The sequence below is a fragment of the Ornithorhynchus anatinus genome, chromosome 5 (assembly GCF_004115215.2).
Source record: "Ornithorhynchus anatinus isolate Pmale09 chromosome 5, mOrnAna1.pri.v4, whole genome shotgun sequence".
NCBI classification, from domain to species: domain Eukaryota; kingdom Metazoa; phylum Chordata; class Mammalia; order Monotremata; family Ornithorhynchidae; genus Ornithorhynchus; species Ornithorhynchus anatinus.
Window position 1 is genome coordinate 81,682,432 of NC_041732.1, and position 27,264 is coordinate 81,709,695.

General features: G+C 49.3%; 1 protein-coding gene across 6 annotated transcripts in view; it reads right to left on the reverse strand.

Annotated features, from left to right (window-relative positions):
* The window catches only part of ZBTB40 (zinc finger and BTB domain containing 40), a 57,852-nt gene that overhangs the window by 15,676 nt on the left and 14,912 nt on the right, over nucleotides 1-27,264 (reverse strand). For 5 of the 6 annotated variants that reach the window (XM_029066497.2, XM_029066498.2, XM_029066499.1 and 2 more), the window contains 9 exons: nucleotides 25,301-26,103; nucleotides 22,624-22,757; nucleotides 17,032-17,227; nucleotides 13,339-13,481; nucleotides 9,500-9,692; nucleotides 6,662-6,798; nucleotides 5,815-6,013; nucleotides 2,628-2,761; nucleotides 78-246 (listed from right to left, as the gene is read on the reverse strand). In XM_029066497.2, the coding sequence (XP_028922330.1) occupies nucleotides 78-246; nucleotides 2,628-2,761; nucleotides 5,815-6,013; nucleotides 6,662-6,798; nucleotides 9,500-9,692; nucleotides 13,339-13,481; nucleotides 17,032-17,227; nucleotides 22,624-22,757; nucleotides 25,301-26,103 (2,108 nt within the window). The remainder of the gene's footprint in view (nucleotides 1-77; nucleotides 247-2,627; nucleotides 2,762-5,814; nucleotides 6,014-6,661; nucleotides 6,799-9,499; nucleotides 9,693-13,338; nucleotides 13,482-17,031; nucleotides 17,228-22,623; nucleotides 22,758-25,300; nucleotides 26,104-27,264) is intronic. The other variant, XM_029066502.2, reaches the window with a different exon arrangement.

The following is a 27,264-nucleotide window of genomic DNA, read 5'->3' on the forward strand; positions in this document are numbered from 1 at the left end:
GGAATTCGTAGATGGTCGACTCAAGCCCCCCCGACTCTGGGGTCATCCACCCCTATCTGCTTTTCTTCCCGACTTACCCAAGTGCTCTAACTCTTGAATGACGGGCTGCAGACCTGGGAAGGACTCGGAAACACTGTATAAAAGTTGGCAGATCTTGATGGCAGGAACGGACTTCTGCAGGGCTCGGCTCAAAGCTGCTTTTAGAGAGACTTCAACACTGCCTCCCTCACTGGGAATACTCAGAAGCTAAAGAAACAGAAAGGGTCAGAGTGTTCAACAGATTAAATCATTTTTTATTTTTTTTTCCATTACAGTTTTCCATGTTATTTAGCTTCAGGTTTGATGTTTTTTAATGGTGGGGCTTGGGGGCATAGGGTCTTTGGAAAGGCAAATAGAGGTCTTCTTATGAGCTGATCTTCCCCACGTGCTCGGTGGAAGACCCTCCCCATATTTTTTTAAATGGTATTTTTCAAGTGCTTACTATAGTCAAACACTGTTCTAACCGCTGGGGTAGATACAAATTAATTAGGTTGGATGCAGTCCCTGTCCTGCATGAGGCTCACAGTCTAAATAGGAGGGAAGCAGGAGAACTGAGGTGCAGAGAAGTGAAGTGACTTGCCCAAGGTCACAAAGCAAGAAATCGGCAGAGCCGGGATTAGAACCCAGATCCTCTGGTTCTCGGACTTGTGCTCTTTCCATTAGGCCATTTGCTTCTCAAGGACAAAAGGCAAGAAGACTGGAATTGCAGAAAGGGAGAAAAGTGTTTGGGGTGTGCACTGCAGGTGTGCTCCACACAAGGGAATGCTTGACTTTTTTTCATGAACGACACGCCTCTATGCTCATGGGGGCAAGGAATGATAATAATAACAATCATAATAATAGCATTTGTTAAGCACTCACTATGTGCCAAGCGCTGCATTAAGTGCTGGCATAGCTAAAGGATCAGGTCCCACATGGGGCTCACAGCCTAAGTAGGAGGAAAACAGATAGTGAATCCCCATTTTGCACATGAAGGAACTGAGGCACAGAAAAGGGAAAAGGGGAAGAGCTCCACGGAGCCAGGAGGGCCATGGCCCCTTTGAGACTGGCAGGACAGAGCAGGGAGTTGGAGCTCACCCGCCTCACTCCTTGGAGCTGAGGGGGTGGGGCTGGAGCTGGGGGCGGCGAGTTCATTATCTGCCCCGGATCCGGCGGGCCCCGGATCCCTCGCCGGCCCCGGGTACGATGGGATTTCTTCCGCGTGCCCTGCTGCTGCACCTTCGGCTCCTTCTCTGCCACTGTAAGGCCTGCCACGGGGATTCCTCTCACCCTCTCCGGTCCCGGGGCCAAGGCGGAAGCTCCTCTGGCCCCCAGCCTCAGAGCCCCTCGCGGGTGAGCCGCACACCTACCTCACCCTCACCCTCGGCCTGCCCAGGGTGCCCGGGGGGCCTCCGGAGATGAGGTGGGAAGCTGGGGCTCAGCGGGGGCCGTTTCAAACACCCCCAAGGTAGGCATTCGTCCCGACACTTCCTGGACGAGAACTGCCGGCCGCTGCCAGCACCGACCGGGGGGGCGGTGGTTCCGGCCCTGGCCCGAGGCGAGTCGGCTGCTGAGCCAGAACCCCTGCCTCTCGAAACCAGGTCAGGAGCCTCGTTTTTGCTTTTTTTTAATGGTATTTAAGTGCTTACTCTGGGCTACGTGTGAAAGTGAATATCTAAGTGCTGGGTAGATACAAGCTAATCAGTTTAGACACAGTCCCACATGGGGCTCGCAGTCTTAATGACACAATCACAGTCCGCATTTTACAGTTTAGGTAAATGAGGCCCAGGGAAGTCAAGTCACTTAGCCAAAGGTCACAGAGCAGATAAGTGGCAGAGCTGGGACTAGAACCCCGGGTCGGACCTGTGCTCAGGTCTTAGATAAGTCCATCCTGGTCATCAAAGGCCAGCCAGTCCAAGCTGGGGCTTTCTTATTCAGGCCAGGTGAGTCAGTCAACTGTATTTATTGAGCGCTTACTGTGTGCAGAGCCCTGACTAAGCGCTTGGGAGACTACAATACAACAATCACAACCCACCTTCGCTGGAGAAGCAGCGTGGCTCAGTGGAAAGAGCACGGGTTTTGGAGTCAGGGCTCATGAGTTCGAATCCCAGCTCTGCCACTTGTCAGCTGTGTGACTGTGGGCGAGTCACTTAACTTCTCTGTGCCTCAGTTCCCTCATCTGTAAAATGGGGATGAAGACTGTGAGCCCCACGTGGGACAACCTGATTCCCCTATGTCTACCCCAGCGCTTAGAACAGTGCTCGGCACATAGTAAGCGCTTAACAAATACCAACATTATTATTATTTATTATTAACCCACAACGAGATGAGGACCTTCCCCGACTCTCACACTCTCCAAACTATTTTTCGGTGGGGATGGTGGCCATACCGTGAGAAGGCTGTCACTGCAAGTCGCCCTCAAGGGTGGCGCAAGCCAATACAGATATGGGATCGGCATGAAATGCGACCAACTGTTTTCCCTCCTGTAGAAGGCGACGACTGCTTAGAAAAAGTCAGAGCAGCCTCCAGCAAGCGAGGGCGGCCCGAAGGTGGCAGATCCTCCCCCTCGCCCCCAGCCCCGCGACGTCCCCACGGCGACCCCACCGTACTTCTCGGACGGCGTCGGCCAGGCTCTCCTCTTCTGCCACCAGGCCCTCAAGGACAGCCCTCTGCTCAAAGGCCTCTCTGATCAGATTTCCGTGCCGCAGGATGATGGCTAGGGCCATACTTTCCCGGGTGGCCACTGAAGGAAGAGGATTGAAAACCATCAGTGGTGGAAGCACGTGCACCCCTTCTTCATCCGTCCCCCTTCCCAAGCTCTTCCCCTCCTGCTGACAAAGACGCCGTCCCCTCTTGGAATATGGATTGGGGGTGCAGGGGACAGGGAGAGACGGGACCATTCTCCTCGCAAACGAAGAATTGACGCAGAACAGCATGGCCTCGTAAATAGAGAATGGGCCTGAGAGTTAGAAGGACCTGGGTTCCAATCCCGCCTCTGTCACCTGTCTGCTGTGAGACCCTGGGCAAGTCGCATCACTTCTCTGTACTTCAGTTCCCTCATCTGTAAAACGGGGATTAAGACGGTGAGCCCCATGTGGGAAACGGACTACGTCCAACCTGATTAGCTTTTACTTAGAACAGCGCCTGGCACATCGTAAGTGCTTAACCAATGCCATTATGATTACTTACCCCAGCGCTCAGTACGGTGCCTGGAACACAGTAAGCGGTTACCAAATACCATTAAAAAAAATTGGGCAGGTGGCCGAGTACCCGTCTAGAAGCCAGGGGACCCAGTTTGAGTTTGGGCTGGGCCGCTAACCTGCCTTGTGACTGTGGGCAAATCGTTTAACGTCTCTGTACCTCAGTTTCTCATCTGCAAAATGGGATGATAACCCCTGCCCTTCCAACCTACCTCACAAGGGAGTTGTTGTGAAAGCTAAAGTGAACTAATTAAGGTGAGAGTGCTTTGGGGAATAAAAATGCTATAGGAAACCATGGAACTCTAGAAAATAATTTCACTGAGGGCAGGAAATGTGTCTAAAAATTCTGATGTATTGTACTCCCCCAAGTTCTTAGTACAGAGCTCTGCACATGGTAAGTGCTCAATAAAAGGCCAACGATTGATTCTAATGCTAATCCTCTCACTGTTCCTCGATCCTATCTATCTCCTCACCGACCCCTTCAACACGTCCTGCCTCTGGCCTGGAACGCCCTCCCTCCTCAAATCCGACGGACAATTACTCTTCCCCCTTCAAAGCCTTATTGAAAGTACATCTCCTCCAAGAGGCCTTCCCTGACTAGGCCCTCCTTTCCTCTTCTCCCACTCCCTTCTGGGTCGCCCTGACTTGCTCCCTTTATTCATCCCCCCTACTAGCCCCACAGCACTTTTGTACATATCCATAATTTATGTATTTATATTAATGTCTATCTCCCCTTCTAGACTGTAAGCTTGTTGTAACAATAACATGCCTGCTTACTGTTGGACTGCATTCTCCCAAGCTCTTAGTACAGCGTTCTGCACAGAGCAAGCCCTCAATAAATACCACTGAATGAATGATTTACACATAAGATCATTTGCTGAGCACAAGGAACGTTAGCAGAAACAATTCTTGGCTGTCAGACCGTGGACAAGTGCCCACATGGAAGACAGACCATGGGAGGTAGTGACTTGGGGTCCACATTAGAGAAGAGAAGCAGTCCCTGCCGTCAAGAAACTTTCAGTCAAAAGGGAGACAAGATACGGAGTTCTGTTTTGGACATAATGTGGTGTCGGTGGGACATCCCGGTAGATATGCCTTGAAAGCAGGAGGAAATGCGAGACTGCGGAGAGGGAAAAATCCCCATTATAAAGATGAGGTAACTGAGGCCCAGGAGTGAGCGAATTGCCTAGGGTCACACAGCAGACAAGTGACAGGGCTGGAATTAGAACCCAGGTCCTTTGTCTTCCAAGCCCATCCTCTTCCTACAAGGTCACGCTACTTTCCTGTGGTAAGACTTCAAAGGTTGGAGAGTGACAGGAGCAGAGACAGACCCAAGCGTTAAAGACAGCTTGGGCAAAAGCTTGATTCATTCAGTGGTATTTACTGAGGGCTTACTGTGTGCAGAACACTGTAGTAAGCGCTTGGGAGAATACAGTGCAACTATAAGCAGGTATGTTCCCTGCCCACAACAAGCTTACAGTCTAGAGGGGGAGACAGACATTAATATAAATACATAAATTATCCTTGAAGGTCTGAGGGGGAGAACCTTTGAGCCAATGCCCTTTAAAGGCCTTTTACTAAATATAATAATAATAATAATGTTGGTGTTTGTTAAGCACTTACTATGTGCAGAGCACTGTTCTAAGTGCTGGGGTAGAAACAGGGTAATCAGGTTGACCCACGTGAGGCTCACAGTTTATCCCCATTTTACAGATGAGGTAACTGGGGCACAGAGAAGTTAAGTGACTTGCCCACAGTCACACAGCGGACAAGTGGCAGAGCCGGGAGTCGAACCCATGACCTCTGACTCTGAAGCCCAGGCTCTTTCCACTGAGCCACGCTGCTTCCCTTATCTCACTATCAGCTCGCCTTTCCACTGTACTAAACTCATCGTGGGCACCACTGTCTACCAACTCTGTGAGTTGCGCTTGCCTTGAATTTGCTTCCTGAATTCACCCCCTCCTCAGCCCCACAGCACTTATGTACATATCAGTCGTTGATTTATACTAATGTCTGTCTCCCCCTCTAGACTGAGCTCATTGTGAGTAGGGAACAGGTCTACCAACCCCCCTAAGCGCTTAATACAGTGCTCTGCACACAATAAGTGCTCAATAAATAGAAGTAACTGATTGATTGTTGTATTGTACTCTCGCAAAGTCTTAATACAGGGCTCTGCCCACAGTAACTCAATCATGTACAATTCCTTAATTTATTTATTTATATTTATATCCGTCTCCCCTCCTAGACTGCGAGCTGGTTGTGGACCTGGAATATGTCTGTTTATTGTTATATCGTACTCTCCCAAGTGCTTAGTACAGTGCTCTGCACACAGTAAACGCTCAATAAATATAACTGGTTGACTGAGCGAAGTGACTTGTCCAAGATCACACAGCAAACACGTGGCAGAGTTGGGATTAGAACTCAAGTCCTTCTGACTCTCAGACCGGTGTTCTATTCCCTAGGCCACGCTGCCTCTCTAAACACTGTTTCTCTCAAGAAACGCCACAGAATGATCGACAACATAACGACAGCAAGTCCACTTTCCGGGCAGGGATTAGGGAAGGTGTTGGAAGACGGCAGGGCCCAGAGGCGTTACCGGCTTGGAAGAAGAAGTCCGCCCCGGGCTCCTTCCGGATTTCCTCCATGAGCAGGTTCAGGGGAAACCCTGCCTCTTCAGTTGCCTGCAACAACTGCCAAATGGCAGCCCCTGAGAGCGTGTGATCTTCTAGCACTGCCGAGACCAGGGAGCTGAAGCCGCCCGAGCCAGCAACGTTTCTTACCAGCCGGTCCATAACCTGCAAAACACAAGCACCCACACGCTCAGAAGCCCTGCGCTGCTGCTGGATGCCCTGGCCTGGGTGTGGTGGACCACCTTTATACAATTTTAAACCCCCCAAGGGCTTTAGGGTCCCCCCAACCACTCCCTGTGGCTTCGAGATGGGCTCAGAGAGTCCACTCCAGTCCTAGCCTCCCACGGTCCAGCTCCCCAAGATCCACCGACGCCCAGGGTTCTGGCATTCTAGGACGCTAGGGAGGAAGGGGTACGTGGTGATGATGATGACTGTGGTATTTGTTAAGCGCTTACTAGGTACCAGGTGCTGTACTAAGTGCTGGGGTGGGTACAGGCAAATCAGGTTGGACACAGTCCCATTTACAGATGAGGTAACTGAGGAACAGAGAAGTGAAGTGACCTGAGCAAGGTCACAGAGCGGACAAGTGGCGGAGCCGGGATCAGAGCCCAGGACCTTCTGACTGCCAGGCCCTTGCCCTCTCCACTAGGCCACGTGGTGACCAGGGCTCACAGACGCAGGACTGAGGCAGCACAAGTGTCGAGGGGATGACGTGAGAGTCTCCCGCCCTCATCCCGCCAGGGGACCGTAGGTCTCCACCGCCACCACGAAAGCACACGGACACACACGCCGACCCCCACACACCCTTCTTACCTCCCTCTCTCCAGGAGCTAAACTCGGTGCGGCTGAGATGGCCTTTAGTAACACCTGATTGTCCGTGAAGATTTCGGAGAGGTTTTCAAGGTAACGCCTCAGTAGGTCGGTCCCATAATCGCCGAGGCTCGGCCGAACTGAAAAGGACGTTTCCATTCCAATGATGCCGGACAGAAAATGGCCCCCGTAGAAAGCAGGGGGAAGGTGGGTTTTTTTTCATTTTCGGTTTTTAATGATATCTTTTAAGCACTTACTATGTGCCAGGCACTGTACTAAGCTTAAAATAATCAGTTTGGATACAGTCCACATCCCATGTGGGGCTCAGTCTTATCCCCCATTTTATAGGTAAGAAAACCCTAGGCCCAGAGAAGATAATGACTTGTCCAAAGTCATGCAGCGGACAAGTGGCGCAGCGGGCATTAGAACCTAGGTCCTTGCTCTTATCCACTAGGCCAATCAATAAGCATTCACCGATGCTGCCTAAATCTACCTTTTACTTCTCTGGAGCAGCTCTACGACTTTAACACCAGCATCCAAAGTATTTACTATGCACTACTGTGTGCGGAGCACTGTACTAAACATTTGGGAGCATACTCTATAACAGAGTTAATAGACACGTTCCTTGCTCGCAAGAAGGCCAAGCCTTTTAAAAGCAGATCCCTAGCAGGCAATGGAAATCGTTCATCAACTAATCACTCAGTGGTATTTATTGAGTGCTATGAGCAGAGTAATAATAATGTTGGTATTTGTTAAGCGCTTACTATGTGCAGAGCACTGTTCTAAGCGCCGGGGTAGATACAGGGTCATCAGGTTGTCCCACGTGAGGCTCACAGTTAATCCTCATTTTCCAGATGAGGTAACTGAGGCACAGAGAAGTTACGTGACTTGCCCACAGTCACACAGCTGACGAGTGGCAGAGTAGGGATTCGAACCCATGACCTCTGACTCCCAAGCCCGGGCTCCTTCCACTCAGCCACGCTGCTTCTCTAAGAGTACTCTTCTAAGCGCCTGGGAAAGTACCAGAGAATAAGCAGATTCGTTCCCTGCCCATAACGAGCTTAGAGGGGGAGACAGACATTAATGTGAATAAATAAGTAATTTATAATAATTTGAAGACATGTACATAAATGCTGTGGGGTTGAGGGTGGGGCGAATATCAAATGTGCAAAGGTCACAGATCAGGGGGCAAATCGGGGGCAGGTTCTGCTCGTAGTGGCTTCAGAAGTGGAATAACAGGGAATAACCTAGGTCAGCATTCAAATGCGGGGTCCAGAGAGAAAGGAAGAGAGAGGAAGGAAACCTGCACGTCAGCCCTGATGAGATGGCGGGTAACAGAGACACTCCTGACGAAAGGCTCCCTTTCTTTTCAACCGTACCAAACTTTCACCTTATCAAAGGATGAAATGGAACACATTTTTGCAGAGATTATCCTTACTCTGGTGGTTGGTTTACAAATGCGCTTTCCTCCTAAACCTCCCAAAAGAGAGTCAGCAGAGTTAAGAGGGGTCTGAGTCTTTGCAGGTCTCAGGTCTGGAATCACACGCCAGAGCAGACTGGTTAGGGTCAAGCGCTTAGTACAGTGCTCTGAACACAGTAAGCGCTCAAATACGACTGAACAAAGAGGAGCTTCTGGAATGTGGATCGTAAAACCTCCCGCTGCAGATATGGAAAAACGGAAAGATAATCATTATTTTTTATAGAGAACCAAAAAAATCAACTGGACACTGAATATACAAATCGGTAACCCTTGAAGAGGGAGTTACCGGAGGCCTGAGGAAAAAAGCCTGGCTGTGGTTCGAGCTGAGATGGGTCAAGCCGCTAAGGCCTTGTTAAGAGCACGCAAGGATCCTGACTGCCCCATTGCTTTAATTTCCTAAATTAATGGTTGTAGTATTTCTTGCAGTATTTGTGAAGCACTGTTCTAAGCACTAGGGTAGATGTCAGTCAATCAGGATAGACCCAGTCCCTGTTCCCAAGAGGCGCACAATCAAAGTAGGAGAACTGGTGTCGAATCCCCATTTAACAGATGGAGAAACTGAGGCAGAGAGAACTAAAGTGACTTGTCCAAAGTCACAGAGCAGGGCAAGTGGCATAGTCCGGGAATAGAAACCAGGTCCTCCGAGTCCCACGTCTGGGCTCTTTCCACTAGGCCTCTCTTGGAGCCCACAGTCGTTGCCTCTTACCCATAAGTATTCTGAAACAGAGACTAATCTCTGGTGCAAATTATAGACCTCCCAAAAAGGCCATCGCCCTCAAACTGATGTTTCTTAAAAAATGACACTCCTTCCAAAGTGCTGTGGTATGTCTCTCTCTCTCTTACCCTCTCCTCTTTTCCTCTCCCTCCCCCATACTCCCTCCCACATCGCCCACAGCTCCGATCCACGAGCTGGGCCCTTTCGCCAAGGCTCCATTGCTGTTCGACATTTGGCAGTCTGGTTCGGCAACACCCCTGCCCCCTCAACCCCTCACAGGGACCGGATTGGTTCCGGGATCCTTCCGGAGAATGTCGGATCATGGTCTGCCCCCACGGGCTGATGGCCAACCGATATGGGTTTGGTTTCTTTTCTGTGGTATTTGTCAAGTGCCTACTATGTGCCAGGCGCTGTACTAAGCTCTGGGGTGGATACAAGCTTACTGGGTTGGACACAGTCCCTGTCCCACGCGGGGCTCACCGTCTTAATCCCCGTTTTCCAGATGAGGGAACTGAGGCCCAGAGAAGCGAAGCGACTCTCCCAAGGTCGCCCACAGCCGGACGAGTGGCAGAGCCGGGATCAGAGCCCCGGTCCTCCCGACGCCCTGGCCCGGGCTCTATCCACTAGGCCTCACTGCTTCTCTTACCCGTGTCGCTCGGCGGGCTACCTTGCCTCTGCAAACTGTCCAGCAGAAGTCCGAGGGGAGGAAATGACGTCTTCACGGCCCGAAGGAGTTTCAGCAAACTCTCAGCAGACACTGTCTTCTCTTCGGTCACTCTTTGCAGCAGATTCTCCACAGCTTCCTTGGCTGTTCCGCCCTCACAGCAGTTCAGAATCTCCTGCGGCAGCAACGATCAGAGATAGTCACTGACGATAATAATAATGAGGGCATTTGTTAAGCGCTTACTATTTGCCAGGCACCGCTCTAAGCGCTGGGGGAGATACAGAGTGATCAGGTTGTCCCAGGTGGGGCTCACAGTCTTCAGCCCCCATTTTCCAGATGCGGCAACTGAGGCCCAGAGAAGTGAAGTGACTTGCACAAAGTCACACAGCTGACAAGAGGCGGAACTGGGATTAGAACCCACGACCTCTGACTCCCAAGCCCGGGCTCTTTCCACTAAGCCACGCCGCTTCTCTGCTTAGGGTACCCAACAAGAACTGCCCAGGACAGCGGGGCATCATTCCAATCTGGAGCAGTGGGTAAGACTGTTTGTCCCTTACCCATTTTGTGAACTGGGCCGGCCCAGAAGAGAGCAAATTCAGTCCTTCGGACTGTAAGCTCACTGTGGGCAGGGAATGCGTCTGTCATTTTGTACTCTCCCAACAATAATAATAATTATGGTATTCGTTAAGCGTTTACTATGGGCCAGGCACTGTACTAAGCACTGGGATGGATACAAGCAAATCGAGTTGGACACAGTCCAACGTGGGGCTCATGGTCTCAATCCTTGTTTTACAGAAGAGGTAACCGAGGCCCAGAGAAGTTACGTGACTTGCCCAAGGTCCCAGAGCAGGCAAGTGGTGGAACTGGGATTAGAACCCATGACCCTCTGACTCCCAGGCACGCACTCGATTCAATAATAGTAATAATAATAATGTTGGCATTTGTTAAGGGCTTACTATGTGCAGAGCACTGGTCTAAGCACTAGGGGAAATACAGGGTAATCAGATTGTCCCACGTGGGGCTCACAGTCTTAATCCCCATTTTCCAGATGAGGAAACTGAGGCCCAGACAGGGGAAGTGACTTGCCCACAGTCACACAGCTGACGAGTGGCAGAGCCGGGATTCAAATCCATGACCTCTGACTCCCAAGCCCGGGCTCTTTCCACCGAGCCACGCTGCTTCCCCAAGTATAGCGTCCACTACGCCACACTCCTACCCAAGCACTTAGTACAGTGCTCTGCACACGGTAAGCGTTCATTAAATACGAATGGCTGAGTGACTGACACCCAGCTGCCGTTGGGCTCTCTGAGTCCTCGAGCCTGATCTGATTCTACCTGGGATTTCTCTGAGGCTGTGGACCACTGGTCCACGGGGCTGGGCTTCCAGTTCGGTCCAGAGTCCCCCAGGGCCAACTGACCGGCAGCCCAGTCCAGAACCCACCCAGTCGCCCTAAGATCCTCAAAGGTGGCCCGATACCAGCCCAACTTCAGGAGCCACTGCTGACTGTAGCACTGGCTGTCCTTGCTACTGTTAGAGCACCAACAGTACTGAAATGACAGATGCGTCTCGATCCGGAATTATGAGCGGTAGGAGAACTGATTTAGTGTCCACTTAGTGGCTCGCACGGTACTAGGCACTAAGGAAGAAGTGAAGGACCAGCTCCCTATTGATGTTTGTCCTCCAAGTCAACACAGGGGAAGCTGCGTGGCCTAGTGGATACAACGTGGGCCTGGGAGTCCGAAGCACCTGGGTTCTAATTCTGGCTCCGCCGCTTGTCTGCTCATTGACCTTGGGCAAGTCGCTTCTCTGGGCCTCGGTTACTTCATCTGTTAAACGGGGATAAAAGAGCGTGAGCCCCCACTGGGACGGGGATTGTGTCCAACCTGATCAACTTGTATCTACCCCAGGGCTTAGTACAGTGGCCGGCGCATAATAAGCACTTAAATACCATAAAAAACAACTAAAGGACCCCAAGCCTTCCTCTGGCACAAATTCTTCATCCCACTAGAGACAGGAGTCTCAGTGAATGAACACCATCAAAAGCAGTTAGTGAGCATCAGCGTTAGGGCTTAGTACAGTGCTCTGCACAGAGTAAGCACTCAATGAATTCCCCTGAATTGGTAATCATAATGTTGGTATTTGTTAAGCGCTTACTATGTGCCGAGCACTGTTCTGAGCGCTGGAGTAGATACAGGGTAATCAAGTTGTCCCACGTGAGGCTCACAGTTAATCCCCATTTTCCAGATGAGGTAACCGAGGCCCAGAGAAGTGAAGTGACTTGCCCAAAGTCACCCAGCTGACAAGCGGCAGATCCGGGATTCGAACCCATGACCTCTGACTCCCAAGCCCGGGCACTTTCCACTGAGCCACGCCGGTAGTTAACAGGCACGAGGTAACCAGTGCTTAGAATAGCACTCGGCGCTTAGAACAGTGCTCGGCACATAGTAAGCGCTTAACAAATACAATCATCATCGTCGTCATGTGGACCAATAACTTCCGATTACCAGCACCCAAGCATCAGTTAGAGCTATCTGTGTCTCCTTTCTCCACGTGTCCCAGTGGAGGCTGAAAGCCTGTTGTCTCCTTGTAGCTTTCCTTCATTCATTCATTTATTCATTCATTCATTCACTCAATAGTATTTATTGAGCGCTTACTATGTCCAGAGCACTGTACTAAGCACTTGGAATGTACAAATCGGTAACAGATAGCTTTATTTTTAATTGGGGGAGACTCACTGACCTCTAGGCCCGTGTGTTAAATGGGGACCGGCCAGCAGATAGATAGTTAATAAAACAACTTTGAGATAGCAATAAAACCCCCTTGTATTTTATAGAGTGTTTCTCTCCAGGGAGATCAAGAAGTACTTGATGGGTTCTTAAAGTAAAAACTCGCAATCCCCTATGGAGACATAATAGTTGTCCCTATTTCATTCAAGAGAAGCAGCGTGGTCTAGTGGACAGAGCACGGGCCTGGAAGTCGGAAGGACCTGGGTTCTAACCCCGGCTCCGCCACTGATCTGTTGTAGGATCTCGGGCAAATCACCTAACTTGTCTGTGCCTCAGTTAGTTCATCTGCAAAATAGGGATTGATAAAAGTGAGCCTGACATGGGACGTGGACTGTGGCCAGCCTGATTAGCTTGTATCTACCCCAGAGCTTAGCACAATGCTTGACACATAGTAAGCACTTAAATACCATTGGGGGGGGGGGGGGGGGCTTCTTAAAAAAAAAAAGGGAACAGGGGTACCCACCAGATGACTGCAAAAATCCGGTCTGGTATATGCAATCTCCCACCTCCCAGCTCTGGGATTCTCAGTAGCTGAGCTCTGGTTGATACACCCCTCGTTTCCAAGCCCTTTCTTTCCTGGACCTCTTGGGGAGGCTGATCCCCGAGTTCGGAAGACTCCCCGTCGGCCACCGGACACCCACCCGCGAAAAACGCAAATACTTGTCAGCCTAGAGAATCGAACTCTCCAAAATTTCTCCAAATGCAGTCACCGGGGGATTGAGGAGGCAGATCCGTAGCTTCACGGAGCCTTGATTACTTATGAAGACAACATCTCCTCTCCGGAACTGGTGCCCGCAGGGTTTCGAAGGCGGAACCCCCCTCCATAGTAAGAGTTTTCCGCTCTTCCTCCCAGACTCAACACCATTTCGTTGTCATCTTTGGAATTCACCGCTGATGTTTCTGAAGACCCCGCAGTGACAGCAGGGCAAGTCGGAGCCAAAAAGTCATGTCCCAGCGGTTTAAATAACACCACCCCATCGTCTTTCCTGCCGGCCCCCGCGCTCCTTCATTCTCCCATCCGCTTTAGACGATTACCCTTTTCTCTATGCTGTTCATGAATTCCTCCTCTGCTGTTTCCAGGAACTCCACGATGGGTCTCAATTGTGCTACAATCTGTATCAAGTCCTCTTTGTGTTCCAGTAACAGAACCGACAAGGTCTTTCCTTCCCCTAGGCTCCCTGGGGGAAGAGAGATTTAGAAACGAACAACAGAAACTAGTCAATTTGAAGAAAATGACAGTGTGGCTTGTCGAGAGAGATCTAACGGAATAGTAAAGCGATTCTCTGCTCATTCAAAGCACCAGAATGCAGATGCTTTCTTAGCAAAGGAAAACACTTGATTATTCCGTTTAAACTCTATGAAAGGAAAATGTTTCATTTATCTGGTGGAACATAAAACAGCGACGAGCCAGAGGTTAAGTCCAGGTCGACCGGGCCACAGCTTGGCGCTCACCTACCAAGGAAGGAAGTGCCGTCGGAGGGCCAATTCACACGGAACGATCGACCCGTCCATTAGAATACCGGGTTTTTGAAGGGCAAAAGAACGCTCCTAAGAATCTCCCGTTTTAGGCAGAGAAATGGAAATTCCAATAGAGCTTTGATAGGCATCACCAAGCCGAGGGGCGGAACAACTTGGGGTGCTTATTTCACAGGTGACTTTGGCGCTTGGGGAGGTTGGGAGAAAGGGGCTTAGGGAGTGTTCTTATTTATCCATCCCATCAATCAATCCATGGTATTTCTAAGTGCTTACTATATGCAGAGCACTGGACGAACAGCTTGGGAGAGTGACTGAGGGGAAAGGCTTTGACAGAATTATTCTGGAGATGAACCTCTGGCTGTGTGAGTGGTGTCGAAAAGGATGTTTTCGATTCTTCAACAGTGGGGTCATATCGCGGGGAGAAAGCCTCCTGATCTGGAACGAGAAGTGTCTGCTTAAGAAAGGGAAGGGGGACTTGGGAGGCAGACCGGCTCGCCTCGTGAAGAGGGTTTTAATTATGTCTGTGGCAGAGATGGATTGCCCAAAACTAGGGGAAGTTAAATTTGCCTTGACCTCGGGGAGGGCCTGAACCCTACGGTAAATTCGGGAAATTCTACTGTGGGTGACCAAACCCCAAGGAATAAAGCAGAATGGACAACCTGACTGTGAGCCCGCTGTGGGCAGGGAGAGTGTCTACCAACTCTGTTGTATTGTACTCTCCCAAGTGCTTAATACAGTGCTCCGCACACAGTAAGCACTCAATAAATACAAGTGGTTGAGTGAATGGCTGATCGATAAATTCAAGGAGGGCAGGAAACAAACAGATCCCCGTGTGAGGATCAAGGCCCATTTCAGAGACCGCCTTTGAAAATGGCTAGGTAAAAACTAGAAGGAAGCCTGAGGAGCAGGTCAAAAACAATGCACGTAAGCAGTGTGGCCCAGTGGATAGAGCACGGGCCTGGGAGTCAGAAGGATCTGGCTTCTAATCCCGGCTCCTCCACTTGTCTGGGTGACCTTGGGCAAGTCACTTCACTTCTCTGTGTCTAAGTTACCTCATCTGTAAAATGGGGATTAAGACTGTGAGCCCCATATGGGACACGGACTGTGTCCAGCCTGATTAGCTTGTATAATAATAATAATAATAATGTTGGTATTTGTTAAGCGCTTACTATGTGCAGAGCACTGTTCTAAGCGCTGGGGGAGACACGGGGGAATCAGGTTGTCCCACATGGGGCTCACAGTCTTAATCCCCATTTTACAGATGAGGTAACTGAGGCCCAGAGAAGTGAAGTGACTTGCCCACAGTCACACAGCTGACTGGTGGCAGAGCCGGGATTTGAACTCATGACCTCTGACTCCAAAGCCCAGGCTCTTTCCACTGAGCCACGATCTAACCTGGCACATAGTAAGCACTTGACTAATATCATAAAAAATATATATATACAACTTTGGTCCAGACTGACATTATTTAGTCTGGAAGAAGAGATGACTTTGAGTTACTCAGTAACTGAGTGGGGACAAGAGGACCTTCCTATCCCCAGACACCTCACCGCAGCCCCCGTGGGGAAGGGGGAAAGTCTCTTGTTCTCTGCTGTTGGCTTCAGGGGGAGAGGGGGAGAGCCAGGCTGCTGCTGCCCCTGCCCGACTTCATGGGCACAGGCCTCTCAGATCCCCGGGGGGGAAGGGAGGAGAGGGGAAGGGAAAGAAAGGGGGATTCCCGAGAAGAACAAAGGGGAAGAGACTAACCCCTGCCAATGCCAGCCCAAACCTCTGCCTTCCGCATCTCCCTCCACCCTTTTTTTGTTGTTTTTGGTATTTGTTAAGCACTTACTTTGTGCCAGGCGCTGTTCTAAGTGCCGGGGTAGACGTCCTGGTGGAAAGAGCACGAGCCTGGGAGTCAGAGGCCCTGGGTTCTAATCCCAGCTCCTCCACATGTCTGCTGTGTGACCTTGGACTAGTCAATTAGCTTCTCAATGCCTCAGTGGCCTCATCTGTACTAAGAATGTGAGCCCCCTGAGGGGCAGGGACTGTATCCAACCTATTTACCTTGTATCTACCCCAGCCCTTAGAACAGTCCTTGGCACATAGCAAGCACTTAACAAGTATCGTAATTACTACAAACTAATTGGGTTGGACACAGTCCATGTCCCAGAAGGGGCTCACAGAATCTCCCCCTCTAGACCGTGAACCCGTTATAGGCAGGGAATGTGTCTGTTTTTGCATTGTACTCTCCCAGGCATTCGGTACAAAGCTTTGAACACAATAAAGTCCTCAATCATTACGACTGAATTGAATGAATGAATCCCCATTTTTACAGATGAGGGAACTGAGGCACCGAGAAGTGAAGTGACTTGACCAAGGTCACACAGCAGACAAGTGGAGGAGCCGGGGATTAGAACCCAGGTCCTTCTGACTCCCAGGCCCCTGATTTGGAGTAAGCCACTGGGCCATGCTGCTTTTCCAAAGCAACAGCCGCAGGGCACAATCACATCATTTACAGTGTGATGTAATGGCATCGTGGGCTGCATTGAGGCCCCCTTAAAACTGAAAAACCCTGACCCTTCGCCCACCTGGGGAGGCTTGGGGGGCGGCATTCAGGGGGAAGCGCTAATCTGCCCCATCTGCTGTCCAGTGGGCAAGGTGTGGATTTGGGGGATGCGGCATTTAAAACCTCTGCCAGAAAAGGATTGGATTCAGTGACCTGCGCACAGTAAGCACTCAGTAAATATGATTGATTGATGGATTCACAATAAAAATACACTACATTAAAAGGCATTGAAATTGCACGATTGGCTCTTGGCAGGCCAAATGCTCCAAGATTTCATTTTGTTTGGCTTTTCTGCACAAAAATATTGCCAACCTTTGGTCTCTAGGCTTATGAAGGATCATTGTCAGGAGGATCCTGTCCAACTGTTCTCCATTTTCAGAGGCCTATACAAGAGGAAATACAGCAAGGAAGAGTTTGTTCTGACATAAGGAAAAACTTATTTAAAGCAATGATGACTAACATAAAGGAACAGGCTACCAAGAGGTTATAGAGCCTCTTTCCTTGGAAATCTTCAACTTTCTGACACGGATGACTTCAGCATGCATCTGCTGGGTAGTAAGAGATTGGCCTAGCTATTTTCCTCAGATCGCTTCCAATCCCTGAATGCCACGATTCTTTGAAGATAACCAGGCCTATAGAGCCAAATTATAGCTGGCCTTTGGAACTGTCTTCAGTGAACAGAACTGACTAGCCCGTTTTTCTACCTCTTGGGCTCCCGGTTTCTCTGTTTTCCGGTTCTCTTTCCCTTAGTGCTGCTCCTATTTCCGGATGAGTATCTTGGAATAGCTCCAGCAAAGACAAAACAGTCTGAACATTCAGGCTCTCCTCATCTGTCACTTTATTGAGGATTTTCTTGAATACTAAATGTCCATCTTCAGCTCCAAAGCACTCTAATAAGGTCTGATGAACAACAGATAGAGAGAGAGAGAGAGAAAGAGAGAGGGAGGGAGGGATTAACAACTCAGTAAGGACTGTATTAATAAATGTATATCTCACCTAACTTGACAATTCATCTTTTGCAAGGGGCTTGAACTGTCTCCTGCGGAAAGTCTGAAATATACTGTAAATTACTAAAATCTTCATTTGCTTCACCATAATGAACAACAATGAATTCTTGAGCATTTTTCTTCCAAGGAGCTCCAAGTATCACCCAGACATTACCTTGTTCTATCCACAACACCCGTGAAGGGCAGGGAGGAGAAAATATAACCTATGACCTATTAGACCTATTCTTTAGCACTCCATAACATATTTGCATTTGAGCACATACAGCCAACGTTATTAGGAAGCAAACTAAATATGTTGCGATAATCCAACAAAGAGGCCAATCATACCCTAAAGCGATTTTTACTCCAGGCAAAAAACACCAGCGTTCACTTAAATAATTAAGAAGCTAGTTTATGATAAAAAAAAAACCAACGAGCCATCAACAATGTAGACAGTCTGAAAACAGATTTGAAAAGTCTTGAAATGTCATCAGCTCTCCCTGACCCGGAGGTTCACGTGTCAGTCCCATCACTGAATTGGGCATTCTTTACTACTTGCCTGACATAAATAATACTTGCTCTAGGAGAGTTATTTTCAAGATTGGTTAAATACACCTTCAGTGTGATGCTACTAGGATGACTTCTGGAATGCTGGACTCTGAGCTGGGAGGAGTCTCAAACTGCTCCTCTAGCCATCGTGTTGATCTTTGTCCTTATCTTTTATGTTCTCATTTTTGCATCTTTCCTTACACCCCTTTTTGACTGACTGTATGCCCCTTGGTAGTCCTGCAGCAGGTCCAATTCCCCCTATTCTAATACTCTGCAATCTCCCTAGCTGTAATTTATTTTCATGTCTCCCCCTCTAGACTGTAAGCTCCTTGTGGTCAAGACCTTGCCTACCAACTCTACTATATTGCACTATCCCAAACACTTAGCATAGTGCTCTGCATACAGTAAGTGCTCAATAAAATTCATCCTTTCCTCTCCACCCAAACTGCTCCCACCTTAATCCAATCATTTATCCTACCTCACATTGATTACTGTATCAGCTGACTTCCCTGCCTCCTGTCTCTTCCCATTCCAGTCCATACTTCAAACTGCTGCCCGGATCATTTTTCTACAAAAATGTCCAGGCCATATTTCCCCACTCCTCAAAAACCCCATATTTATTCACATCCATATTTTATTTATTTATATTAACGTCTGTCTCCCCCTCTAGACTGTGAGCTTGTTTTGGGCAGGAAATAGGACCGCCAAGTACGTTATACTGTACCCTCCCAAAACTTAGTTCAGTGTCCTGCACATAGTAAGCACTTAATAAAGCACTCGATACGACTGATTGACTGATTACCGCTGATTGACTGGATGAGTACTTAATTTAAATGTTAATACTTTACAGTGCCCGTTTCTACATTAAATCATTTTTCTACAAAAATGTCCAGTCCATATTTTCCCATTTCTCAAGAACCTCCAATGGTTGCCCACCCAACTTCGCATCAAAACAGAAACTCCTTACCATTCACTCATTTACCATGCACTGGACTAAACACTTGGGAGAATACAATAATGAAGAGACACATTCCCTGTCCATAACAAGCTTACAGTCTAGGGGAGGAGACAGACATTATGTTAATAAATCAGATACGTACACAGGTGCTGTGGGGCTGGGAGAGGGTATGAATAAAGGGAGCAAGTCAGGGTGATGCAGAAGGAAGTGGGAGAAGAGGTAGGGGGGCTTAAGTCAGGGAAGGCCTCTTGGAGATGTACCTCCAACAAGGCTTTGAAGCAGGGGAGAGTCACTGTCGGATTGGAGGAGAGAGGGTGTTCCAGGACGGAGGGAGGATGGGGATGAGCGGGGGGTCAGTGACAAGATAGATGAGACCGAGGTACAGTGAGACGGTTAGCATTAGAGGAGCGAAGTGTGCGGGATGGATTGTAGTAGGAGAATAGTGAGGTGAGGTAGGAGGGGGCAAGGTGATTGAGTGTTTTAAAGCCAATGGTGAGGAGTTTTTGATCGCCGTGAAGATGGATGGGCAATCAGTGGAGTTCCTTGAGGAGTGGGGAAATACGTTCTGAACGTTTTTGTGGGAAAATGATCCGGGCAACAGAGAGAAGTATGGTTTGGAGTGGGGAGAGACAGGAGGCTGGGAGGTCAGCAAGGAGGCTGATGCAGTAATCAAGGCGGGAGAGGATGTATTTGTGTTAACGATGCTTGTACGTCAGCTTTAAAGCATTCGATCAACTTGCCCCCTCCTACCTCACCTCACTACTCTCCTACTACAACCCGGCCAGCACACTTTGCTCCTCTAATGCTAAGCTTCGCATTGTACCTCCATCTCATATAGCTCACCCCCGACTTCTCGCCCACGGGAGGAGGGAGGAACACGCTCCCTCTTCAAATCCGGCAGACCATTATCCCTCCTCAAATCCGACAGACATTTACTCTCTCCCCCTTCAAAGCCTTACTGAAGGCACAGAGCCTCTAAGAGACTTTCGGTAAGTCCTCATTTCCTCTTTTCCCACTCTCTTCTGCATCACTCTCATTTGCTCCCTTTATTCACATCCATATTTGATTTATTTATATTAATGTCTGTCTCCCCCTCTAGACTGTGAGCTCGTTTTGAGCAGGAAACAGGACCGCCAGGTACGTTATACTGTACTCTCCCAAAACTTAGTTCAGTGTCCTGCAGATAGTAAGCACTTAATAAAGCGCTTAATACGACTGATTGACTGATTACCGCTGATTGACTGGGTGAGTACTTAATTTAAATGTTAATACTTTACAGTGCCCGTTTCTACATTAAATCATATATAGATTGATGCACCTCCATCACCTGTCTGCTGTGTGACTTAGGGCAAGTCACTTCCATTCTCTGGGCTTCAGTGACCTCATCTGTAAAATGGGGATTGTGACTATGAGCCCCATGTGGGACAGGGACTGTGTCACCCCAATTTGCTTGTATCTACCCCAGTGCTTCGGACAGTGCCTGGCACATAGTAAGCGTTTAACAAATACCACAATTATTATTCCTAAGAGAGAAAACAGTATTCCTGAGACTAGGCTAAGTGTGCTGATGGTAGTCCTGCCTGATCAGTGAAAACCCACTGTTATCATCTTCGACATTTATTAAGTCCTCACAGTGTGCTAAAATACCTCGCTAAGCGTTTGGGTATCTACAAAATAAGCAGAATAGACACAGTCCCTGGGCCACAAGGAGTTCAGTCCAAGACGTGGGACGCTGAGGCCGAGAAATTAAGTGGCTTATTCCAAGTCACCCAGCAGGCCAGTGGAAGACCGCGACCAACCCAGGTTTTGTAGCCCAATTAAATCTGTTCCATAAACATGCACACTTAGTAAAGGATTTTCTAATGCAAATTTTCCTTTAAAAATAAAAATCCCTAGCCCCGGATAGACAAGTCAAAGATCTGTTTACACTCCTTCTAACAGTACATCAACGACCGACTGAGTAGACCAGCCCGTGGACAGACATTCACTAAGTAAAACTTGATTTTGTGCAAATATAAAAGAATGTCGACTTCATTTATTTTGCTACTTTCAAGTGTCCTCGGGTGAGGGAGAACAGGCTGAAAAGTAATAGGGTGTTTGATTTCCTTCTACAACCCAGCCCGTCTGCTTTGCTCATCTAACACCAACCTATTCGCTGTACCTTGATCTCATCTATCTCGCCGCAGACCCCTCGCCCTGCGCCCTCCCTCTGGCATGAAACTCCCTCTTTCCTTCATATCATACAGACAACCACTCTCCTCACCTTCAAAGTCTTAAAAAATCACATCTTCTCCATGAGGCCTTCCCCGACTAGGCCCTCATCATTTCCCTTCTGCATCGCCTAAGCATTTAGATCTTTGCTCTTTAAGCACACGATTTTCACCCCACTCTCAGCTCCACAGCTGTTACACACATATCTATAATGTATTTCAATAATAATTATTGTATTTGTTAAGCGCTTACTATGTACCAGGCACTGTTTTAGACGCTGGGGTGGATAGAAGCAAATCAGGTTGGACACGGTCCCTGTCCCTTATAGGGCTCAAAGTCTTAATCCCCATTTTAGCAGCGTGGCTCGGTGGAAAGAGCCCGGGCTTGGGAGTCAGAGGTCATGGGTTCAAATCCCGATTCAGCCGCTTGCCAGCTGTGTGACTTTGGGTAAGTCACTTCACTTCTCTGTGCCTCAGTTACCTCAACTGTAAAATGGGGATGAAGACTGTGAGCCACACGTGGGACAACCTGATCACCTTGTATCCTCCCCAGCGCTTAGAACAGTGCTTTGCACATAGTAAGCGCTTAACGAATGCCATAATTATTTTAGAGATGAGGTAACTGAGGCCTAGAGAAGTTAAGTGACTTGCACAAGGCCGCACAGCAGAAAAGTGGCAAAGTTGGGACTAGATTTTAATATCTGTCTCCCTATCTAGTCTGTAAGTTCCCGGTGGGCAGGGAGTGTCTACGAACTCTGTTGAACTGTACTCACCCAAGTGATTAGCATAGTGTTCTGCACTCAGTAATAGAGAAGCAGCATGGCCCAGTGGATAGAGCCCGGCCCTGGGAGTCAGAAGAGCCTGGATTCTAATCCTGGTTTTGTCACTTGTCTGCTGTGTGACCTTGGGCAAGTTAACTTCCCTGGGCCTCAGTTACCTCATCTGCAAAATGGGAATTAAGACTATGAGCCCCATGTGGGACAGAGACTGTGTCTAACCTGACTGCATCTAACTCAGTGCTTAGTACAGTGCCTGGCACCCCCTCTCTCATCCCATCCCCTCAGCACTGTACTCGTCCGCTCAACTGTATATATCTTCATTACTCTATTTATTTTGTCAATGAGATGTACATCGCCTTGATTCTATTTATTTGCTATTGCTTTAAGGAGATGTTCTTCCCCTTGATTCTATTTATTGCCATTGTTCTCGTCTGTCCGTCTCCCCCGATTAGACTGTAAACCCGTCAGAGGGCAGGGACCGTCTCTATCTGTTGCCGACTTGTTCATTCCAAGCGCTTAGTACAGTGCTCTGCACACAGTAAGCGCTTAATAAATACTATTGAATGAATGAATGAATAAGTGCTTAACAAATGCCATTAAAACAAATAAATAATGCCTGATGGGAAACTGTAATGGAAAAGGCCTTTTAGATTTTTCCTAAGATTGCCTTGCAATGAATAAAAGCTAGCATCATATATTTTCTTAAAATTAAGCCTCATCACTGGATTATTTAGCATTCCATCTTGCAGTGCTTCACGCTGCGATGACCCAGGACCCTACGGTGGAAAAACATCTTTGGCAGAAGATACCTTACCTCCTTCTGTGGATTTTCGATTGTCCTACACTCATCTAGTCTTTTCAACACATCCTGAGAGATAGCCAGGACCTCTGAGAAGAGCCTTTCATGCTGAAGAAGGAAATCCACTTTACCCTCTTTGCTCTCATTCTCTGGGGGTGAGAAACAAATTCAGTTATTCTTCAACTGGAGAGATCTGTTGAAATGAGAGTGGTCTGAAGGTGTCAAGACTCATCTCTGAACCACTAGAAAAGGAGGAAGATGAAGTCGCTAAGTCTCCTCCTTTGCCCCCTTATCACGGTGATGAACGAATTTGAAGTAAATGACGCACACCCGCCTCCAAATCCAGAGCATTCCTCCCCACGCATTCCCTCTTACTCATCAGGTATCCGAGTGCCCCAGCTAGCTCTCTACTGAGTGCGCGTTCAGGGTACAATCTGCTCTAATCTGAAAATGAAAGATACCAAGATTGGGGTATCGGCACCCGAATATTTAAAAAAAAAAGTGCTCGCGCTTTGCCAACTGCTACAGGGCAAGAAACTAAACCCTCTTTTCCCCCCATTTCCCTCTGCTCCTCCCCCTCTCCCTTCCCCTCCACTCAGCACTGTACTCGTCCGCTCAACTGTATATGTCTTCATTACCCTATTTATTTGGTTAAAGAGATGTACATCACCTTGATTCTATTTATCTGCTATTGTTTTAATGAGATGTTCATCCCCTTGATTCTATTTACTGCTATTGTTCTTGTCTGTCCGTCTCCCCCAGTTAGACTGTAAGCCCGTCAAAGGGCAGGGACTTGTCTCTGTTACCGATTTGTACATTCCAAGCGCTTAGTACAGTGCTCTACACATAGTAAGCGCTCAATAAATACTATTGAATGAATGAATGAAAGATGGCTAACAGGCTGTGGTTCCAGAGTAGTCCTGGTTTAGGCTACAGCAGCAAATACGATTGAATGAATGAATGCTGTGTGACCTTGGGCAAGTCACTTAAGTTACTTCTCTGGGCCTCTGTTAACTTATCTGTAAAATGGGGATTAAGAATGGGAGCCCCACGTTGGGCACGGACTGCAGATATCGACCCGGCGCTTAGTACGGTGCCTGGGCATAGTAAGCGGTTGAATACCAAAAAAAATATATATGAAATCAAGCATTAGAAGAGCGAAGTGTGCAAGCTGGGTTGTAGTGGGAGAGCAGCAAGGTGAGGTAGGAGGGGGCGGGGTCACTGAGTGCTTTAAAGCCGAGAGAAAGGAGTTTCTGTTTAATGCAGAGGTGGGAGGCAAACCAGTGGAGGTTTTTGAGGAGTGGGGAAACGTGGCCTGACCGTTTTTGCAGAAAAACGATCCGGGCAGCTGAGCGAAGTATGGACCGGCGTGGGGAGAGACAGGAAGCTGGGCCGTCCGCAAGGAGGCCGATACAGTAATCAAGGTGGGAAAGGATTAGTATTTGGATTAACGTAGTAGCAGTTTGGAAGGAGGAAAAGGTGGATTTTCGCGATGTTGTGAAGGTTGAACTGACAGGATTAAGTGACAGACCGAACGAGAGAGAGGAGTCAAGGATATTGCCAAGGTTACGGGCTTCCGAGACGGGAAGGACGGTGGCGTCGTCTACGGTGTTGGGAAAGCCAGGGGAAGGACAGGGTTTGGGTGGGAGGATAAGGAGTTCCGTTCTGGACACGTTAAGATTGAGGCGAAGGCAGGATATCCGAGCAGGGAAGTCTTGAAGACGGGAGGAGATGCGAGGCTGTAGAGCGGGAGAGGAACCGAAAGTAGATTTGGGAATCATCTGCAAAGAGGTTGTAGCCGTGCGAGTGAACGAGTTCCCCAAGGGAGGGGCTGTGGTACAACTCTGTTGTGTTGTACTCTCCCAAGCGCTCAGTACACTGCCCTGCACTCAGTAAGCACTCGAGCAATACGACAGTGAAATAAATACAAGCTGAAGCGCTGAGGTCCTGTGCGTGAACTCGCTGCTGTTTTTCCGGCGCACCCGTGGGGAAGCCCCGCCCGGCCCACCGCAGCAGGGGACACGTGGCGCCTTTCCAAAACCCGGCCTCCCTAGGGGAGCCGGCCAAAAGGACTGGGGAAGCCGCGGCTGGCTGACGATGGGATTTGTTAAGCGCTTCCTCTGGGCCAAACACCTTACTGGGTGCTGGGGTACCTACAGCATCATCAGATGGGACCCGGGTGCAGAATCCAATAGCTGGCCAGCACTGTCTTTATACAACGTGCATTTACAAGTAACAGACGGATAATAGAATGCATTTACATCATGGGGCTGGATTAGTTAATTCGTTTATTCAGTCGTATTTATTAAGCACTTACTGTGCGCAGAGCACTGTACTAAGCACTTGGGAAAGTACGATACGACAATACAGAGTGACAATCCCTGCCCACGGTGAGCTCACGTGCCCTTTATATACATCCGTACACTCCTGCACCTCTCGGAAAAAAACTCATCAGATGGGGAAAATCACACAGAACCTGTGAATCGGGCTCAGGTTAGAAAAAGAGGCCGCTTTGGGGAGGGAGAGAATTACAACTGGCTAAAAGAGAACACTCCGATTTCAGAGCCGAGAATGATCTCTGGAGAACCTCTGAGTAAAACCAAAAAAATGCCACTAAGCACACCCACTCCACACTGGCTGGGGAAGAGCAACTTCAAAAGGCAACTCCTAACGACAGCTCTCACCCACCCACCTGGCTGGGAAACTCTCTCCTCCTTTTCTAAAGACGTGCACGCGTCCGCTGGCTCGTCCGGGCCCGGCGGGGAAGAGGGGTGCGCTTCCAAGGCGCCCGGAGTCCCTCCCGGAGAGTCGGCGACTCTCTGGGTCTCTTCCTCCGGGACCTCCTCCCGGGCCGGCGAGGGGTCCGCGGCCACCTCTCCAACCGCAGCCCCGAGGGTCCACTCGGCGTCGCGCGTCCCAGGCGCGGGAGGGGCGGAAGCCTCTTCTGAAAGGCGCGACTCCTTCGGGTCCTCGTGAGCTCCGTTTTCCTCCTCGGGGGTCCCGGCTTCCCCTCCGGGGGGCTCGCCCGCTCGAGGGGACGCGTACCTCCCGGCCTGACCCTGAGCGGAGCAGCTCACGAGGCTGGCGAGCAGGGCCTTGCAGCTGACGGCCACGTCGAACATCTGCAGGCTGTCGGCCACGGAGATGACCTTGGAGAAGTTGTGCTTGCCCACGGGCAGCTTGCCCGTGTACATCATTTCGAGCAGGAGGGCGAACTCTTCAGGGGCCACCACGGAAGCGTCGATGGAGATGGTGTCTGTGGCGTCCAGCAGGGATTTGAACAGCAGGCTAGCAGCGGCCAGCACCAGTTTATGGGCCCTGAAGTGAATTGTCCCGATCAAGATGGTGCAGTCACAGAAGTGCTGCTCTTTGCAGAGAGTGTACAGCTGCTGCAGCAGCTGCCTGCTGTAGTTGGGAAGCTCCATTGCTCTAGCGGGGTGGCCGGGAATTCCGACTCGCTCCCTGAAAATTCCTCGTCTGCAGGATCCGGAGCAACTAGAGAGAAAGGAGGAAGATGAAAGGTTAAGAGTTTGGGCTCCAAGCCGGGCGGTGTCTCTGGTAGTCCCTCAAGCTAGAAGGGTTCAACCGGAATCAGCTCTCCGGTTGATATTACAGGCCTTATGGAGGGTGGGAGAAAGGGAAAACGTCTTAAAATGGTGGGGAGGGGGCAAGGCTTTGGACGTGAATTGGACAGTAGAGTTGGAACTAACTCTACTTAGATCCATGGACAAGGATTCCCAGATCTCTGAAAACACCCAACTTGAAGCACTGCAAGAGAAGAACACGACTTCGGGAAGAGCAAATTAGGTCAGATAGGTTCAAGCAGCGTGGCTTAGCGGGAAGACCACCGGCTTGGGAGTCAGAGGTCACGGGTTCTAGTCCCGGATCTGTCATTTACCAGCTGTGTGACTCTGGGCAAGTCAATTCACTTCTCTGTGCCTCAGTTATCTCATCTGGAAAATAGGGAGTAAGACTGTGAGCCCCACGTGGGATAACCTGATTACCTTGTATCTGCCCCAGTACTTAGAACAGTGCTTGGCACAAAGTAAGCACTTGACAAACACCATCATCATCATTATTATTCAATGCTTTCTCTAAAACAGCAGATATGGGCGAGAGGCAGGACTCACAATGAACTGGATTCTTGTCACATCCCCAGAGGATGCAATAATACCCCCATGGAGGGTATGGAGGGCCCTGAAGACCCTCCCTCCAGTAACAAAATCAACTCCGGTACCTGTGAAGGAGTTCACAGCGTGCCAAGCACTGAACTGCTAACGTAGTTATCGGGTCGGACACACTCCCGGTCCCACGTGGGGATCAAAGTCTACGTAGGGAGAACAGCTATTGAATCCCCATTTTACAGGAGGAAACTGAGGCACAGAAAAGTGAAGTGACTTGCCCAATGTCACACAGCAGGCAAATGACGGAGCTGGGATTAGAACCCAGGTCCCAGGTCCTTTGACGCCCAGGCGTCCATTAGGCAACACCGCTTCTGGACTATGCTGCCCACATCTTTCCCACACGCTTCCCTGAAAACATGCTTACGCTCAGCTTCGGAAAACGCTGCCCGGGAGCACATTCGGTCTCAAAAGCGCAAATGTGAATAAAATTCCTGGGAGCAAGAAGACGCTATCCCATATTCACTCATTCAAT